The sequence below is a fragment of the Oryza glaberrima genome, chromosome 7, assembly GCF_000147395.1.
Source record: "Oryza glaberrima chromosome 7, OglaRS2, whole genome shotgun sequence".
Classification (NCBI taxonomy): domain Eukaryota; kingdom Viridiplantae; phylum Streptophyta; class Magnoliopsida; order Poales; family Poaceae; genus Oryza; species Oryza glaberrima.
Window position 1 is genome coordinate 16,388,308 of NC_068332.1, and position 19,327 is coordinate 16,407,634.

Below are 19,327 nucleotides of genomic sequence, written 5' to 3' on the forward strand. Positions count from 1 at the left end.
TATTAAATTTATGCTAAAAATAACTAATTACACAGATTGCGACTATTTTGTAAGACGGATCTTTTAATTCTAATTACGCCATAATTTGACAATGTGGTGCTACAATAAACATGTGCTAACAACGGATTAATTAGGTTTAATAAATTCGTGTCGTAGTTTACTGACGGATACTGTAATTAGTTTTTTTTATTAGTACCCAAACAGCCCATAAGACACACCCTATATAATACTCGATGTGATACGTCAAAAATTTACACCCTAAATCTAAACACCCCCTATATAGGAACCTCTTCTTTCTTCTAACCATACTACTCCATTAGGTTTCATCATTTTTAACGTTTTATTACATAATACCTTCTTTCTTCTAATCACGGTTCTACACGTCATTTTTTGTCTAGACTTGGCTCAGCATGATCTAATTACTTGAACTAGACGATTTGACCCTATAGACAAAAAAAAATGGTCTAGGGCACAGTTTAGGCCCTAAACGAGACGAAAACCTGCGGTCTCACATCTAGACGCGGTCTAGACAGTCTAGACCATCGTCTAGGCGAACACTGATTTATTTTGACAAATTTGCAACTCGATTCAACGGTTAGTTTAAGAGATATCGAGTTTTTACAGAAGCGTTGTCAAGTTGTTTTTGTCGGATTGTCATACCAATAATTGTACTTCGATCAGACTAGCTCTAAGTCCCGTACAGGTCCGGTCAGACTGTCAAAAGTGTGTTCCATTGGCTTTCAAGGTTGGGGTGTGTTTTGATCTATTAAAGTTCAATTTTTTTACTTTCCCTGATCGTAATTCACCCCCTTTGGTAAGTTTGGTTACTTGTGTTCAATCTTACAGAAATTTAGATTTTGGAATAATTAGACTTGACGAACTACTTGGTAAAGTAGTTAAAATTTAAAAATACTTCAAACACATCATCAAATTGTTATGCGTTCTTTTCGACAACTCCAAACTACAATTTAGGCGTTTTCCGTTAACATGCTTCCCAAACTGCTAAATGGTGTGTTTTGCGCAAAAAAAAAATTCTATATGAAAGATTCTGAAAAGGTCAAATAAATATATTTTTCAACTTTGTAATAATTAATACTCGATTAATCATACGCTAGTGAGTCACCTCGTTTTGTGTGTCGCTAATATGCTACTCCAATATGAATACTACGGTTCATACAGAACCCTTGCCTTTTCTTTAGCTTAGATTTCTATACGCATTTAAAAGAAAGCAATGGTGGTGCCCACCAACTCTATTATATTTTCTTTACCAACTACCTTTGTGTACTTCAATATTATAAAAGTCTTTCACATATTGTTAATATCTTTTTTTCATCTCTATTTAAGTTTCATGCAAAGACATATACAAGGATGAAATTGTTTCAAAAGCCATACAATTAATTGTTCCAAACAATGTTAGCACATGTATAATACATTTTTGTCCACTGCAAAACACAGTTGTTTTGCTAGTTTAACAAAATTTTACTCTATCTATATTTTACCGGTTTTCAAACGATTTTACGGAAATCAACAAAATCATTCGGGAGTGATTTTCGATCGGGTTTCGTTAATCCTGCGTTCCTAGCTTCCTACTCTAGCCTCTAGAAAAGAGCATAATACTCTCTTCATTCAAGTTTGATGGTCATATTCTGGCTACGCACCAAGACCAAACACGCTTATAATATTCCTACTAATCTAGTACTCTAGGCCAACACACCCGTGGCAACCCTTTGGCACCAACACAACCAAATTGTTGTTGCCACATCATAAAACGCTTGATCGTATGCTTCTTACCCGTAGCGCTTGTGATCACACGCGAAATTTAACTGTTTTACTATGCCTTGCAGCTATTTTTGCCTACTAAAGATGAAAATTAGTAATTAGCCATTGCCCATGCAACCTAAACCAAAACAAAATTGAAAGAGCAGATCAAATAGCCCTATTTAAATAGCACTTGGTTGAAGAAAGGACTTAAGTTTTCAATTCTTTTCCTCCCTACCTAGCTGCCTCTACCACCGAACAATGGAAGCAACAAATGATCTACTATGTAAATTATCACGGTGAGCAGACAGGAGCGATGGCAAAGAAGAGTTTGTCGTGGATGCGTTGCTACACATGGTGGATTAGAAAATGAGTGATAGAGGACTTATCGGTATGATCTATAGTGAATTGCAAATATGATTACTTTCGCATGCATGCATATGCAACGGGCTTTTGCGAAGTACTCCCTCCGTCCCTAAAAAACTTAATCATGTGTTTAAATTTGAATATATATTATGTCCATATTTAAATCTAGGATTTGGTCTAGTACTCATAAAACGTCCACATGGTGGTTAATTAATTTCGTGTGCCAACTAAAACGACTAATCCGACAAGACTCAACGGGCTATCAAATGAAAATCCAGATTCTTTTATACAAGTGTGAATGATCAATCGTGAATGGAGAGAACAGAGGTGGAGGGGGAGCCGGGCAGGTGGGCAATGGCATCCGAGTCACCAAGTGGGGCCCACCTACCAACCACCGTCCACGAGTGTGCCGCCGCCGCCGCCTCACATCCACTCCACTCTCTCTCTCCTCTCCCCCGCAAATCCCCCCCCCCAAAAAAAAAAAACCCCGCCACCGCGAGCACGCCGCGCGCCTGCTTCCTCCACCGGCGCCGGGCGAGAAGATGATGCTCCCCCGGCTCCTCCTCCTCGTCGTTGCCTCCGCGCTGCCGCTCGCTTCCGTCGCTGCGGGCGCCGTCGGCGTCGGCGAGGGGTTCTGCTCGGCGGAGCCGTCGGCGGCGTCGGGCGGCTGCTCCGGCGTGCGGCCGCCGCTCTACTGGAAGGTCACCAACCCGACTCTGGCGCCCGCGCACCTCCAGGGTGAGTGAGCGTGAGGCGGAGCGATACGTCGCGAGTTGGATGGAATCTTAAAGATTATTGCATAAATAGGTGCTCTGGATTGCGTCACTGCAGTGTTTTTTTAGAACTGCAATATCGTGATATTGGTTCTGGATTTGGAGTTACTGTTGTGGAGTATGGATGTTGATGCTGGTTGAGACGCTCGGGATAGTGTTTAGTTCGTTCAGTTTCACGATGATACCATACTCTCTAGAAGGAATTTCTCTGTGAATGGTGTGGCTTGCTGTCGAGAATTAGGCTGTGAACTAGGTAGGTAGTAGTAGGTAGTCATGTGGGACTGAAATAGAATGGCATATGATATGCACGCTCGTCAGTTACTCCTTTTCGTCGAATTGGATTGGCCGAGAAGATTATCTTGTATTCCCTTGCTAAGCACACTTTAAAGATAATTTATGTTTTATGCTTCTGTTTTACTTATTACACGGTGAATGAGGATATCTTCTGAGCTATTTTATCGTTTACTCATGTAGGCTATCTGTGTTTCAGAAGAGGATGCGTTCCTTTTCCTGTTCCTGCTAATTTTGTTCCTTTTCTGTATCTCCAGATTTACCTGGCTTCACACGTAGTGTTTACAAAAGGGATCATTCTTTGATTACACCAGAGAGCCATGTATTCAGCCCTTTGCCTGACTGGTATTGGCCACCTTCTGTTGTACTTTCTCTTTGCTTTCCACAACTATGTAATATCATTTATTTACTCTTTTTTTTTCAGGATCAACACATTAGGAGCATATTTAATTAGTCCAGCTATCGGGGCACATTTCACAATGTACCTGGCAAAAATGCATGGTATGCAATTTCTCCCACCTACAAAGCATAGGTAGAAATGTAAATGATAGCAGAATATTCAACAAGTTCTCTTTGAGGTCCGAGTTTGGTTTCTATTCTAGGAATTCAGAATATTTTGTTTGCCACAGAACCATTGGATTAGCAAGAACATTTTTTTTTTGTGTGTGTGGATTCATTTCGGCCATTGGGCCAAGAATGCCTAGCTCCCAATTAAAAGCTTGTATTCTTATTATTGTACATCGGTACATGTTGTGTTCAATCTTATCAAACTAATCTGTTGACAAGATAGAGAGTTCTTATTTTATATGTTATATTTGCAGATGGATCAAAATCAGCCCTACCACCAAAAGGTGTTGAAAGGTTCAGTGCTTCTCACTTAGTTAGAATAGCAGCCATTCACACTTGTAATCATCACTGTTTCAAAGAACAGACTGATTGGGTCACTCCTAGTCCTAGCCAATAAATGTTGACTGTGATGCACATCCAATTAAGTAGCTCATTTGTCAGCATCCTATACTTGACTCGACTTGGTTTTTCACCATCCAGTTAATGGGTTTCCACTGGTCCATGGTAAACAATTTTCAGGCTTATCTTTGTAATCCAAGGAAGCATTCTATTGTCTGAGGAGAGTGGGAATACCCATACTCTGCTGGTAAGATTCGATCAAACTTAGTATCTGCTATTTTGTGAATATCTAGTTATTTTTTCACTATACTCTATGTTCGTCGTATTATGTAAGTGTTAATCCACTTTAAACATTTCTAATTCCATGACATAACTTGATGGGATCATACGACATAGTTTTCAAAGTTTAGAGGCAGCCTAAGCCAACTGCGGTTGACAATATTTTTAATTGCATGAAGATGATTTACAAAATGTGCATGGGCTTTTTAAGATCATTTCTAATCATTACTAAGGAATACCTGAAGAACAGTATCAACCATGTTCAGAAATTCCATTGTAGTTGAATGAGATTTTGCGACATGGTGTATCCGGATTTGTCTATTCCTGCTTCTGTTGTTATATTGGCATAACATGTTTGAACATAATGCAAATTAAACTTATGGATGATCAGTTGTTAAATTTGTAGGGTGATGTTATTAAAAATTTGTCAAAAGACAATAATATAAATATTATACATGATAAAAGGGTACTAAATATGGGATACTGATGTTTGTAAATTCAACAGAATTTCCATTGTTTGTCATAACTGAATGAATGGAACTCCCACTTGTTTCTTGCATACTCCTGCAGTAAATGGCTTAATTCTTTTCATGATCCTGATACTTGATTGTTTTAACTTGATCATCTTTTACCAGCTTTAGAGAAGTAAAGGTTGCCTAGCATTAATATGGTTTACTGATTGTGTAATTGCTGAGTGCAGGTGGACTCTTATGCCTATCTTCCTGCAAACATGAAACACTCTGTGATCTCAGATGAAGTAACTACCCTTGTAATCTTTGAGAGGAGGTACAATGGTTAAACGGCACACTTTCATGTAAATTTTGTTTGTTTTTTACCACTATTTTTTTTAGGGAATGCGCATAATCCATGCGCATCATTTGTTTTAAGAATTTTTACCACTATTATTGACCTAGCTGACTAGCTGAGTGATCTTATTGAATAGCTGAAGTTCTTCCCATTTTGGTAGGCTTTTAGTCTCTAAGACTGGATTAACTTTTGCAATATAAATGGATTGGCTTAAGGCCAATTAAGTGGTTGATGAACAGTATTTTTCCTTTGTCTTCTTTTTGTTGTGAATATGATCTGCACATCTCAGACAATTATTGTTTTCCGTCAATGATTTAGTTTTCTCAGTTTACATTTCTCATTATTTAATGAATATATTTGTTTAGGTACACAACCATTGAGGGTTACCATCCTGATCTCATTGTTGGATCAACTGATAAGCAGCCCCTTCTTGAAACCCCAGGAGAGGTACATTCTGGACCTGTGTGGTGGATACCGATTATTTGCAATCTCTAGGCATCTAGATAAATTGGTTTGCCTGCCATTTGAGTGGTACGCCTTTAATTCATACTATGCATTTTCAAGGGGGTTGAAATAAACTGGTTTCAGTTTTCAATTTATATCGTTTGGCCTTGTGTTGCCAATATTGTAGAGTTTTTACTGTGACATTCATATAGATAATTGCTGTTTTTTCCCCTGCTACAGACAATATTGTAGTACTGTTTTTTGCTGATATATATTCTGCAAGCACTTACATGAAATTCTTGCCTCTTTTTTCCAATAGGTATTTGAGTTGAGGAAGCTGCTACCCACTTCTCTGCCTTATGACTTTAATATCCATGTAAGTCTGATTAATTTGGGTTTATTGTTTAACTTGGTGTGTATAACATCATTCCACTGAATGTGAGTGCCCATAAATTTCGGCAAACCAAGCATTAGATTCAAGCTATTTGTTCTCCTAGTTATTCATTGAAATAAGTGTAATAAGCTATTGTGTTGTATAAGAACTCAAACTCTGAAACACTGGCAACCTGAGCTTGCAAAAGTCATTACTTATCAGAGTCTTAAACTTATTCGTAGGTTATTTCTAGACTACAAAGGAGCTAAACTTTTTCTGATATCCTTATTTCTCACTTGCAGATAATGGATTTTCAGCCTGGGGAATATCTTAATGTGAAGGTTTGTGAATATTTTAATATTTCTTAGGAGATTTCAGACCTAATGTGCTAGTACCATGTTTTAAACCGTGTTCATATTTTAATTGTCTATTAGATTAATTACAAAGGGGCTCCCACCAGAAAATCTGCAATGTGTGAACTACATTCTTGGTCATGTCACTAGTGACTAGCCACTATGCACCCATCACATTCTGAAGCTGCTTTTTTTTTGGGGTTAATTATAAACAGGAGGTTCATTACAATCAACATGGGTTGCTGCTTTTAGAGGGACAAGGAATATACCGATTGGGAGACAGCTGGTAAGGATGTGATCTAAAACATTTCCTTTTTTGTATTATTCTTTTTTTCCTTTTAGGCTTTATTTGGTTGTGCAACGTTCAGACTTCAGAGTCCCAGGTTCCCAGCCTTGTTTCCTCCTGGGACAAGCTGTTTAAGGAAGATATCATAATCTTATTTTAATATAAGTTCTAGAAGATGTGTACTGAGTACTGTATATAGATTAACGGCTCATTATTGAGCTTGACATTTACAAAATATGGGTGCGTATGAGCCTAATCTACTTCATGGCACTATTGTCATGACTCATGTGTTTCTGCTTCCATCCACTGTCCTCAACATTTTTTTAGAGGCCGCCCTTCACATCTAAGTATATGCTTTACTGACAGTTGTAACATTATAGACTATATTAGTCTCCTACTTAGCTGATTACTGAATATTTGTTCTGTTTGCTAATACAGGTACCCGGTGCAATCAGGGGACACCATTTGGATGGCACCGTTTGTGCCTCAATGGTTAGTATCTGTCAACATAGTGTTTATCATTCATGGAATTGCCTTTTGTAGGCAGCTCATCACCGTTGCCTTGCTGTTCCAGGTACGCTGCCCTTGGAAAAACCAAGACGAGGTACTTGCTGTATAAAGATGTCAATAGGGATCCACTGATATGAGGAATGCAACATTTCCTGACCGATGGTAATAGATCAAATTGGAGAGCTATTACGCTGGTCTTGAAGAGTCCCTGTGGAAGATGATCTCAGAAAAAAATAAATCTTCTTTCTCGCTGATGAACCCTTCAAAATGATGAATCGACGCAAGAATCTCAGATCTGTACATGGAATGGTCAAGCTACCCACTTGTTCTTATTGGTCAATATGAATTCAGAAAAAAAGTTGCTGTACTATTTTCTGGACAGAACTGGGCTATGCTGTGACTCTTCGGAAATCTGTATTGGCTAACCCCTTGAAATGTCGAAATAATGCGTCGCTGTAATGAAACCAGGTACCTGATTCAAATATTAGTGCCTTTTTTTTCCCTTTTAATTGCAGAGCATCAAATATGTGGCGACATGTCGAACATCAATGTTTGGGTATCTGAAGATGCCTTTTAAAAATGGAAATGAACTGCTTTAACAATATTTGCAAGAAGAAACATGATTACTCTTTGGCTTTATGAACTCCAAACTTATGAGCTATGATTGGTTTATGCCTTTATGTTAAGCTTGATCTCCGAACTATGAAAGGGCATTATTCGTGCTGTCAAGGGAAAAAACTAAGAAGGAAATGCAAGTTGTTGAAGAATAATTACATTATGCTTACTTTTACTCTCTTGAAATGCCGTGCCAATCTTTGCCAAAAGGAGATGATAGAAAACATAATATTCTTAATCATAAGGGGATATACATGCATGATGTGTTGATAACTGTGTCCCTGCCACATACTCCCTCCATCCAACAAATCCAACCTAATAAGAATGAGACATAAATAATTTAGTACAACGAATATGAATATAAACATGAGTATATAGGTTCCAGATTCTCCCTACTAGGTTATGTTCCATATTTGCCTGGTTGGATTTTTTTTTAAGGGAGAGAGTTATCCACTCCATTAAAAAAATCAACTTAAGACGGGATGAAATATAACCTAGTACAATGAATCTGAATAAGTACTAGGTTATATTTCATCCTTGTCTAGATTGGGTTTTTTTTGAATGGAGAGAGTGGTCCAGGAGAGGCAACTATATTTTTTTATTTTGTAAACTTTTTAAATAATACTCTCCGTCTCAAAATAAGTGCACTCCTCTAGTTCAATTTTAAAGAGTAAATTACACAAGCGGTCCTTAAACTTGTAATGAAGTTTCACTTAGGTCCATAAACTTGCAAAATGTGCATCGAGATCTCTAAACTTGGTTTAATGTATCATCCCGGTCTAAAGCTGCGTTTGACCATAGTCTTGCCTACGTGGCATGCTACGTGGACGATGATATGGAATTTTTTTCTCCCTTCTTCCTTCTTTTTTTCTCTCTTCTTCTCCCTTTTTTCCTCCACTTTGCCTCCTTCCTCTCCCTTCTGCCGCTGACAGATGAGACCCACCTGTCAACGCCCCGCGAGGCTGGCGAGGGGGTGGGGAGGCCGGCAGCAGCAACGACGTCATCGACGGGAAGGAAAAGGAGGGAAAGGGGAAGGCCCCCCACTCCAGCCTGCTGCGGCAGCTGCTCAAGTTCAACGAGCTCACCTCCTCTTTCGCGGGGCTCATTGTCGGGCCCTGCCGCCCCGCTGCCGCCATCGAGCTTGCGCCCGCCCTGCTCACGCTGAGCTCACCGACGCCTACCCCTGCACGCACGGTCGCGTTCGGCGACCCCTCCCCCCGGGGCGCGGCTGGCGACACTTCCCCTCGCGCGCGCCTCGATCGCTTCCGCATGAATGACGCGCCGCCGCCCAACGAAGTGCGCCCCCCCCTCTTCGCCCCCCTCCAGTGCTGCTTGCAAGGCCGCGCCACCCCCGCTCCTCACCATCGTTCTCGTCTTGGGCAGCGGCGGGAGAGGAAATAGAGGGAGAAATCATATGTCGCCGTTGGCGGTGGCCGCCTCTCCCTCTCCTCCCCCCTGGGCCTCCGTCTGCGGCTCCTCTCCTCCTGCCAGCCGGCGCCCGAACACGCGCGCCACTCCTCTCCTCACCGGCCACCACCCGCGCACGTGCGCTGCTTCTCTCCTCCCGCCGGCCAGTGCCCAAGAACGCACACTGACCGTCGCTGGAAACCTCGTCCACCACGCAAGGTGAGGAAGGAGAGAAAAGATGGGGAGAAAAAAGGGGAAAAGAAATTTAGCCATATCATCGTCCGCGTGGCATGCCACATAGGTAAGACCACGGTTAAACCAGGCTTTGGACTTGGATGATACATTAAACCAAGTTTAGGGATCTCAATGCGTATTTTTCAAGTTCGTGGACCTAAGTGAAACTTCGTTACAAGTTTAAGGACCGCTAGTGTAATTTACTTAATTTTAAACATAATTATGAAAAAGTATATTCGGATCATCATGTCATATTCATCGGAATGACAAGAAAATACCATCACGTTGGTTACGAAGGGTGTGATAAGGATTTAATCACGTAGCATGGCTAAAGGTTTATTTTTGCAAACATTTAATAATGTTAAAAAGCACATTTGATGGGTAGTAGTGTTTAAATTTTAGGTGGATTCACTTGCAGAAGTACGAAAAACGAAACATGATCTACTCCCTCCGTTTTTTTAATAAATAACGCCGTTGATTTTTTTCTCACATGTTTGACCATTCGTCTTATTCAAAAAATTTACGTAATTATAATTTATTTTGTTATGAGTTTTTTTATCACTTATAATACTTTAAGTGTGATTTATATCTTATACATTTGTATAAAATTTTTGAATAAGACGAATGGTCAAACATGTGAGAAAAAGTCAACGGCGTCATCTATTAAAAAACGGAGGTAGTATTAAACTGTGGTGTTATTTTCTCCTGAAGATGAAGATGAAGTTTTTTTTACGCAAAACGAGGTGGTATTACCGTATGATTGATTGAGTTTTAATTATTATAAACTTGAGAAATAGATTAATATGATATTCTAGAGCAACTTTTATATAGAAAGTTTTCGTACGAAATACACCGTTTAACAGTTTGAAAAAGTGCCACTAAAATTTTAATCTTAATTCAACTCTTGTTGAAAAAAAACGAGACCTAAGTAATATAGGAAACAAGTGCTTTGTGCTAGCAGCACGCATTGAGGATAGATATCAACTGTTAACCAAAGATAGTACATGACTATGATTTTTCTTTGTATTAAGCTGAGTTCTTTTTAATAACTTGAAACGGTTTAATTTTCTCTTTTTCGTTAGCACTTTTTTAGAAATGCTAAATGGTACATTGTATGTAAAAGTTTCTATATATATATATATATATATATATATATATATTTTAAAATATCTTCTTAAGTTTAAAATAATCGATACACTATTAAGTATGAGGTAATGACTCTTCGCATTTTCGTGCCCGGAAAATCAACGACCATCGAACATAATCAAAATAGCCGTTAGGCTATGTTCTTTCCCAACTCATTTCATTCTTTTTAGGCAAACTCTTTATGTCCGCACGCTTCTCAAACTGTTAAATGTGTGTTTTTTGAAAAAAAAATTATGTAAAAAAGTTGCTTTAAAAGTCATATTAATTCATTTTTCAAGCATTTTAGATTATTACTTCCTCTGTTTAATATTATAAGACTTTTTAGCATTGCCCACATTCATATATATGTTAATGAATCTAAATATATATATATATATATATATATATATATATATATATATATATATATATATATATATATATATATGCGCGCGCGCGCTTAGATTCATTAACATTTATACGAATGTTGGCAATGCTAGAAAGTTTTATAACCTGAAGCAAAGGTAGTAATTAATTAATCATGCGTCAATGAGTAACACCCTTTTTTCGTGCGGGAAGGTGGAGTTTAGCAAACTCAGCCTTAGTCGTTGTTTGCTGTATTAACATGCACTAAAATACTGTAGGAGACATTTTCACGCAAAATGTAGCCGGAGTTGGTTCTTTTCTTGAAACTGGTCACATGGCTAGCTTTTTTTATTTTCAAGCAGAATCAACATACTATTTTTCTTCTTTTAGTTGACAAGTTCAACCAGATGGTTTGATCGGAATTTTCGAAACCATAGATGTTATATTTTTAATGTGACACCGCTTACAAGAATACTATATCAATATATTATTACCATTCAAATTAGTTCCTTACCACCGTATCATTTCCATCCCTATAATAATCTAAGGTTGCGTTCGTTTGAGGGGTTGTTAAACAAAACGGAGCTGTAAATTAGTATATAACTAATTAAATATTATAAAAAACCTAATAAATAGATTAATATAATTTTTTAAAGCATTTTCCTACATAGATTTTTCAAAAAAAAACACACAGTTTAACTGTTTAGGAAACATCCACGTGAAAACCGAGAGAGTAGAAAATAGAAACATACAATCACATACACAGCATACACTAATTCAAACAATATTTCACTCATGATAATAAAAATTCAAATCACAAACTGCACTTCCCCTCAAATAATATCGAAATTGATGCTTGACCAGTCAACACTACTTAATCACACACACCACCCAGAGCCAAACCAGATTAAATCAAGGTCGGGGGTTGCCTTGCCTAAACCAATACAAACAAGCTGCTAATCCAAAATCAATGTCCCGTCCGATCGCGAGATCGCGATCGCAAACTGGCAAAATCGCACCCGCAAAAATATCTCGGCACGAGTCGACGCGACATTCCAATAGCAGCAGCAGCAAGCAGCATTCGCATTGGCCTCCGCGCGCTTTTGCGTTTACACCCCTCGCGCCCCCTCAAAATTGCAGACGCCCCCCTCCCCTCCCCTCTCGTGCTCTCCTCTCCTCTCCTCTTCCTCCTCGCCTCGCGTCGCCTCCTCCGCGGCGAACCCTAACCCTAGCCTCGCCTTCCCCCCAATGGCGCGTCACGCGTGAGGAGCCGCCGCCGGAGCAGCAGGAGCGGGAGCGGGAGGGAGGGAGGAGGAGATGTACAAGCAGGGGGGAGGAGGGGGAGGGGGAGGCGGAGGCGGCGCGGGGCTGGACCGGAAGCGAATCAGCGACGCGCTCGACAAGCACCTCGAGAAGGCGGTCGCGGCGGCGGCGGCGGCCGCGTCGCCCTCGACGTCGAGGGGGTCGGCGGGGGGGAGGGGCGGTGGTGACCACCAGCGCCTCGTCGTGCCGTCCTCCGCGTCGTCCATGCCCAAGGGACGGTGCTCCGAAGGTGACGTCACGCGCGACGCGACGCGACCGACTCGCCTTCCCCCTCCTCTTTTTTTTTTTTTATTGGCCGTCTCGCGTGGCGCGTCGTGCCTGAGATTGAGAAATCCGTCGTTTGCGTGGTGCGCTGATGCGGTTGCGGCCATGGGAGGGGATAGATTGCGCTGCGGCAGCAGGGAACTGGTTCTGGATTGGTATTCCGTTGTGTTTGATATGATTAGTGATTGCATATATTCGTCTTTATGGGGATTCAGGCGGCTGCGGTAGAAATTTATTGTTTGATTTTAAACGTTAGGATTAGGATGTCTGCGGAGCTTTCCTAAGAGGGAACCATTCGTCACATGTGGTGTTTGATCGATGGCATGAGCTTACGAACCTGTTTGGAACTATAGAACTTAACAGGGAATAACTAATTTGACGTAGGAATGTAATTGATTGTTGATTGTGGATTTTCATTAGCGGCGAAGTTGTTGGAGCGTTGGAGGTATTGTGACTGGTTTGCAATGATCTGTTTAATGTATCCTAAATGTGTTGAAGACTATGAAAGTTGATTTATTTGTTCTATATGTGTGTAGAGATGTCAGTTTAAGTTTTTTTGGAGGTGTTTCAGGGTTGTGTTAATTGGGCTGTTATTTTGATGATGTTTGAAGATGCTGATGTAGGATCTTATTGAGGAAGTGTTTGCTTGTTGTATCCGATTTACCATCTGCTTGTTTCAGGCATAGACGCATAGTTAATGTTGTGTAAAAGCACACAAATGCCTTAAATGGCCTTACCTCCCATTGGGCTTTCCATATGTGCACCGCAAAAAAGATTAACGGCATTGTCTAACATCACTTATCTTCATGATTTTATATGCAAATACAACGCGTGGCTTAATTACGTACAAGAATAACAAAAACAACTCCAAGGACAACAAAAATAAAAACAATCCTGAAATTTTTTGCATGTGTTGTTGATTTAAAGGTTAATTGAAATTACATTCCTGGAGTGGTCTCCGTTACCAAAACCAAAAATCAAGTGGCCCATACGATCAGTAATATCTTATTTTTATGCTTCATTGATTGCTTAAATTTGGTTCCATTGCCCAGTTCTTTGCATGAATGTTGCCAGTCGGGTTGAGGAGTCCATTAGTTTAATTCATCTATGCTATTGCGGGTCTAACTGGAGTATAACTTTTAAGTTTTTTGAGGTGTTGATTAAGCATGCTATGTTTTATTTCAGATTTGATACTGTGTTTACAGGTATGCTGCATTTGCATCATTGTTTGTAAAAGCCTTTGCATTGACAAGTCCATGCTTGACATTGCAGGGGAGTCTGAATCTGATAGTGAAGCATCAGATGTTAGTGGTTCTGACGGAGAGGATCACTCATGGATTTCATGGTACTGCAGTCTAAGAGGGAATGAATTCTTCTGTGAGGTTGATGATGATTATATACAAGATGACTTCAACCTCTGTGGGCTTAGCAGTCAAGTTCCATATTATGATTATGCTCTTGATCTCATTTTAGATATCGAATCTTCTCACGGTAAATGTTCCCTGTATTTACGTATGCAAATGAAACAAATGGTGGATGTATTTGAGCAAAAAATGTTTCCTGTATTTCTTCCTTGATCTGCTTAATGGTTGAAACTGGTATCTTGTATTGATGATGTCCAAACAGAGGTCAACTTAGACTTTTTAAACAAAAGTACATACAATTCTTAGATATTTGTTCAACTCTTAAGCTAGATATTAGATATTGTGGAGTACCATGACTAATTTAAGGTACCTCTCCTAGAAAGAACACAAAACATAGATGTTCCTTTTTTTCTCCTCGAATTGATCTCTGTTATCAACTTCTATGATTATGAACAAATAACCAGTGCAGGTCAAAAGGCCTTTTCTTTTACTGTTAGTTATTGTGCTTTTGTATTCTGGATGACCGTCTCTTTTGCAACTCTGCATATGGCTGCACCATCATGCGTTACTTGTCATTTGCTCCTTGATAGTACCCATAGTACATGCTTAGAAACTTTCTGTTCTATTACATGGAAAATTAATTCTCACTATTATTAAACCTTGTGATTTTGTTTTGTTCTCAGTCACCTGTTTAGGTGCCCTAATGTTATTAAGAGTGATGTTGCTAATAGATTGCTTTAGGTTTCTGTGGCAGTAAATGGTGTGGTAGTAATTAGCAAGCATGGAGAGGATATGTGTGTTGTTTTGTCTGCTATTTTAAATGCCATAACCCATCAGTAATGTAACACAGCCTTCTTTATGGCATCATAATGCAGTAGCTCCCTTTAATCCATGTTCTCTTTTCTACTATTCTCATTCTTTTTGCTAATGTTTCTTGATTGTGTCAATATGTAGGTGACATGTTCACCGAAGAACAAAACGAGCTAGTGGAGTCAGCTGCAGAGATGTTATATGGGCTGATTCATGCACGATACATTTTGACCAGTAAAGGATTGGCTGCAATGGTACCTTTCTTTGGTATTTATATTGTTGTACTTCCGATTTATGATAAATTGACAGTTGTTAATATTTTTTGTCACAGCTGGAGAAGTACAAAAACTATGATTTTGGAAGATGCCCACGAGTTTATTGCTGTGGCCAACCCTGTTTACCAGTTGGACAATCAGATATACACCGATCTAGTACTGTGAAGATATACTGCCCCAAGTGTGAAGACATCTACTATCCACGGTCCAAGTACCAAGGCAGTATCCTAACCACTCTCTTATCATACTGTCTATATGAGCGTTCCTTTTTTGTTTTTCTCTGGAAGAAAATAGAATTCCTTTGGATTTCCAGCATTACTATATTCTAATAGTTTTGCCCTAATTCGCTGATAGGAGTGGTTGGCAAATGCTTTGACAAGTTTTAACAGGCAGACATATACAGTTGTTAGGACGACTAATATCAATACTAAGGACATAAACAATTCAGTAATCTTTAACGCATGGTCTTTTGCTTTCTTAATGTTCTCAGTGCCAATATATATTATCGCTTATTAGATGAAGTCCACACACTCTCATCTGTGTTACATTGATATCATAGTTACATAGAACTGCCATTTTGTTGTTATATTCTGCTGTTTTCTTGACCATGTTCAGACATCGACGGCGCATACTTTGGGACAACATTCCCGCACCTGTTTCTGATGACGTACGAGCACCTCAAGCCTCAGAAACCCTCGCAGCGCTACGTTCCTCGTGTATTTGGATTCAAGCTCCACAAGCCATGAGGCGGAGACTGGAGTTTTGCAGGGCTTGGAGACACCCTGGTGGACTACTGCAAGAGTGGGGGGCATTTGCCAGCGATGGTCTCTATCATGCCGCCACTGCCACCTCCACAGGCCTGCCGCATGCATGCACCTTGGCAGGCAGGCCCACTCCACATTCGAAGTGTAGCTATAAAAAGACATCAATCGATCAATGTTGTAACGTAATTCCAATTGTTCTTTAATTAGCGAATCTGTGGGATCCCGTAATTCTAAAGTACCCGATGTTGTTTGTGCCTTGATTAAAATGGTGTGCTGCCCCAGGCATTGGTTTAGTTTATCTTGTAAGTTGTAAGCAAGGTTCATGCCTGCAATTGGAAGGCGAGGGATGACAGGGGCAGGCCGGTATTCTGGTCCATATTGATCTCGTATTCTGTTGCTTGCTCGGAGTATCCACACAATTCATCATCATGGTGGATGGAAGTGATGTTCAGTGCTCGGTATTCTGGTAATTCTAGTAGAATTTTATTTTAGAATTATTGTAATGGTTTTAGGCGCCTTCCATTTTTCAATCCTCGGCCTTTTGAACTGCTAAAATAAGAGTAGAAGTGTTATAATCATTCATTTATTTACTTTGCTGCTGGTCATGAACCGTGGCTGTAAAAAGACTTCCAAATTCCAACAAGGCCTTGTTTAGTTGGGGAAAAAATTTTGGGTTTGGTTGTCACATCGGATATACGGACACATATTTGAAGTATTAAACATAGTCTAATAACAAAACAAATTACTGAAGAATTTAGGAAACTACGAGACGAATTTATTAAGCCTAATTAATCTGTTGTTAGAAAATGTTTACTGTAGCACCATATTATCAAATCATGACGCAATTAGGCTTAAAAGATTCGTCTTGCAATTTACACGTAATCTGTGTAATTGTTTTTTTCTACATTTAATATTCTATGTATGTGTTCAAACACTCGATGTCGATGTGACTGCGTAAAAATTATTTTTTGTTTTGAGGACTAGATAGGGCCTAGCGATAAGCGATTCTCCCAAGTCATCCAGGCCAAATTATTTGGTCTCATACAACTTTTCTTGATTAATAAAAATAAATTATTTGGTCTTGTACTGTACTACCAGATAGACTTTGTAAGGAGAGCCAGCCAGCAACTTTAGACTGTGACAGGGACTCGAAGACAGGGAGAATGGGAGGCTAGTGGCATGAATGGTTGCTTTCAGTCTGAGAGTCAGGTAAGCTCAAGCTGGAGGCAGTACCAGCTGGTCATAGCACAGTACAAAAAGTACCCTTTTTTTGTTTTTTTTCTCCCATCAGTTCGACTAGGCAAGCATATACTCCTACCAGGGAAACCTAGCAAACTACTCCCTCCGTCAAAAAAATAAAAAAATCTAAAACTGAATATTTATTTTTTGCGAGACGATGTTTGTTTTTTCGGGACAGAGGAAGTACTCCCTTCGCCGTAGAATTCGGTCTGCGCGTATACTTCCTGACTTGTTAAACAATGTCTTTTTTTAAAAGAGAAGTTCTACGAAAACGTTAAAAAATGCTTTTAAAAATTATATTAATCATTTTTAAGTTTGAAATACTTAATACTTAATTAATTATGTGCTAATGGCTCACATCGTTTTGTGTATCTTCTCAATCTTCTCCTTTCCCTCCTCTCAAACACTTCCTAAGGATGTGTTTAGATCCAGGGGGTAAAAAATTTTTGCCGTGTCACATCGGATATATGGACACACATTTGAAGTATTAAACATAGTCTAATAACAAAACAAATTACAAATTTCGCCTGTAAACTGCGAGACAAATTTATTAAGCTTAATCAATCTGTCATTAGCAAATATTTATTGTAGCACCACATTATCAAATCATGGAGCAATTAGGCTTAATAAATCCGTCTCACAATTTACACGCAATCTGTGTAATTAGTTTTTTTGTCTATATTTAATACTTCATGCATGTGTCCAAACATTCGATGTGATAGGATGAAAAAACTTGCCAGGGGATCTAAACAGGCTCTAAGATTTTTTTTGTCTTTCCCTATTGTCCCAAAATAAGTTATTTTTGAGCAACCATTGTACCGAAGTTTGTGAAAATAGGGGATAAATGTATTGGGAATAGATAGAGAGCAATAATTGCATTGGGGTTTGATAAAATGAGGATATTTTTGTCTTTTTTTTATATTGGTATATGTGGGATATGTGAAAAATAAACTTATTTGAGACATAACTACTACCTCCGTCTAAAATATAGTAATTTTTAGCTATATATCTGAATATGCTCTTATCCAGATAAAGATATATAGCTAGAAAGTTGTTATATTTGGGGAGTAGTACAATTTTCGACCAACAGAGACATTGGTGCATTGCTTGGACCCATATAATTAGGATGAGTCACATTGTTTACGATCGATGGGTAGCAGATAGGGATGGAAGGAGAATCAAGATCTAACAAGTCAATGGGGTAGGAGATAGGTATGGAAGGAGAATTGAGATCTAACAGCTTACAGCTAGTGGAAGGAGAGGAATGGAGACAACTCCGCTGTTAAGAGACGAGAACTAGCGACACATCCCTAATCTTACTAAAAACATGTCAAAAGTCTACTTACATGTGCATAATATTCGTATGCATGAAGATTTGAAGCTTGGTGGGTGAAGTCATGCACCCACGACTCTACCCGCCGGTGCTTCCACTTGGTGGGATAGTTTTTGCTATTCTAAGATCCTCAATACAATGTTTTTAAAAAAATCCTGAGTACAATGAACTTTAGAAAGCAAATCCTTCATATTTGCCTTAAAAAATATGATCCCTTATTCACTGCCTCAGATTTCAAGGAAGGAGACATTGAGGTAAATAATTAGATAAAATTTCAGGATATTTTTCCTTAAAATTTGTGCCAGTGAATAGACAATATCCCCTACGGTAATTTGAGACTAATGAAGAGGAGTAATTTCCTCTTACCAAAACTGAAGCTCCAAAGATGTGGGAGATGATAATACATGGAAAATATATCGAAGTCACATGAGGTTCTGGAGGTAGGATTGACTTTGCTTAATCATGCTTAACTTTAAAAAGAGCTGTTTGATGCTCTCATATCCCAAGATCAATTTACACCTTCACCTCTCGTGGGCATGCCAATTAGCATAGACTTAACCATTGTTTAGGATGAATACAAAAATACTACCTCTATTTTTATATAGATGATGCCATTGACTTTCAGTGTAACGTTTAACCATTCGTTTTATTTCAAATTTTAGTGTAAATATGAAAAAAAAAGTTATTTTAAAGTTATGTTAATGATAAAAGAAGCCACAAAAAAAATAAATGATACTTATATAGTTTTTAGTAAGAAAATGGTCAAACACTATGCCAAAAGTTAACGGCGTTATCTATTGAACAACAGAGTTAATATAAAGCTAAAACTCGTTGAGTCAAAGATAATGTTTAAGAAAGGAACTCTTAGTATTCACAAATTCAACACAGTTTATATTGCCGCAGCTTTGCTATCTGCAAATTTCCGATCCAGAAATATGTAACTCAACAGAGCAATATGTGTTTCGATCAGAGATCTGTTTGACTTACGAAAAAAGAAACTATTCCTAGCATTTAAGACGATGGGGAGACGTTTATAATGGATACCAGGTTCCAGTTTAAGCT

The 19,327-nt window shown here is 39.0% G+C and overlaps 2 protein-coding genes across 3 annotated transcripts; both read left to right on the top strand.

The window, feature by feature from the left end:
• The first annotated feature begins 2,578 nt into the window (after positions 1–2,578).
• LOC127780816 (probable (S)-ureidoglycine aminohydrolase) lies at positions 2,579–7,748 on the top strand. The gene is made up of 12 exons (XM_052307790.1): positions 2,579–2,862; positions 3,446–3,533; positions 3,613–3,689; positions 4,010–4,049; positions 4,275–4,341; positions 5,074–5,159; positions 5,546–5,627; positions 5,944–6,000; positions 6,300–6,338; positions 6,566–6,636; positions 7,075–7,128; positions 7,211–7,748. Exons 1-12 carry the CDS (start codon positions 2,667–2,669, stop codon positions 7,281–7,283), a joined length of 930 nt encoding a protein of 309 aa, XP_052163750.1. The 5' UTR covers positions 2,579–2,666; the 3' UTR covers positions 7,284–7,748.
• A 4,274-nt stretch (positions 7,749–12,022) lies between these two features.
• LOC127779606 (putative casein kinase II subunit beta-4) lies at positions 12,023–15,823 on the top strand. 2 transcript variants are annotated; one of them, XM_052306430.1, is made up of 5 exons: positions 12,023–12,445; positions 13,753–13,971; positions 14,799–14,908; positions 14,986–15,148; positions 15,545–15,823. In XM_052306430.1, exons 1-5 carry the CDS (start codon positions 12,211–12,213, stop codon positions 15,673–15,675), a joined length of 858 nt encoding a protein of 285 aa, XP_052162390.1. In that variant the 5' UTR covers positions 12,023–12,210; the 3' UTR covers positions 15,676–15,823. The 2 variants fall into 2 exon arrangements, with proteins under 2 accessions (XP_052162390.1, XP_052162389.1); XM_052306429.1 differs by having other exon boundaries at positions 12,024–12,445; positions 14,986–15,151.
• Positions 15,824–19,327: the final 3,504 nt, after the last annotated feature.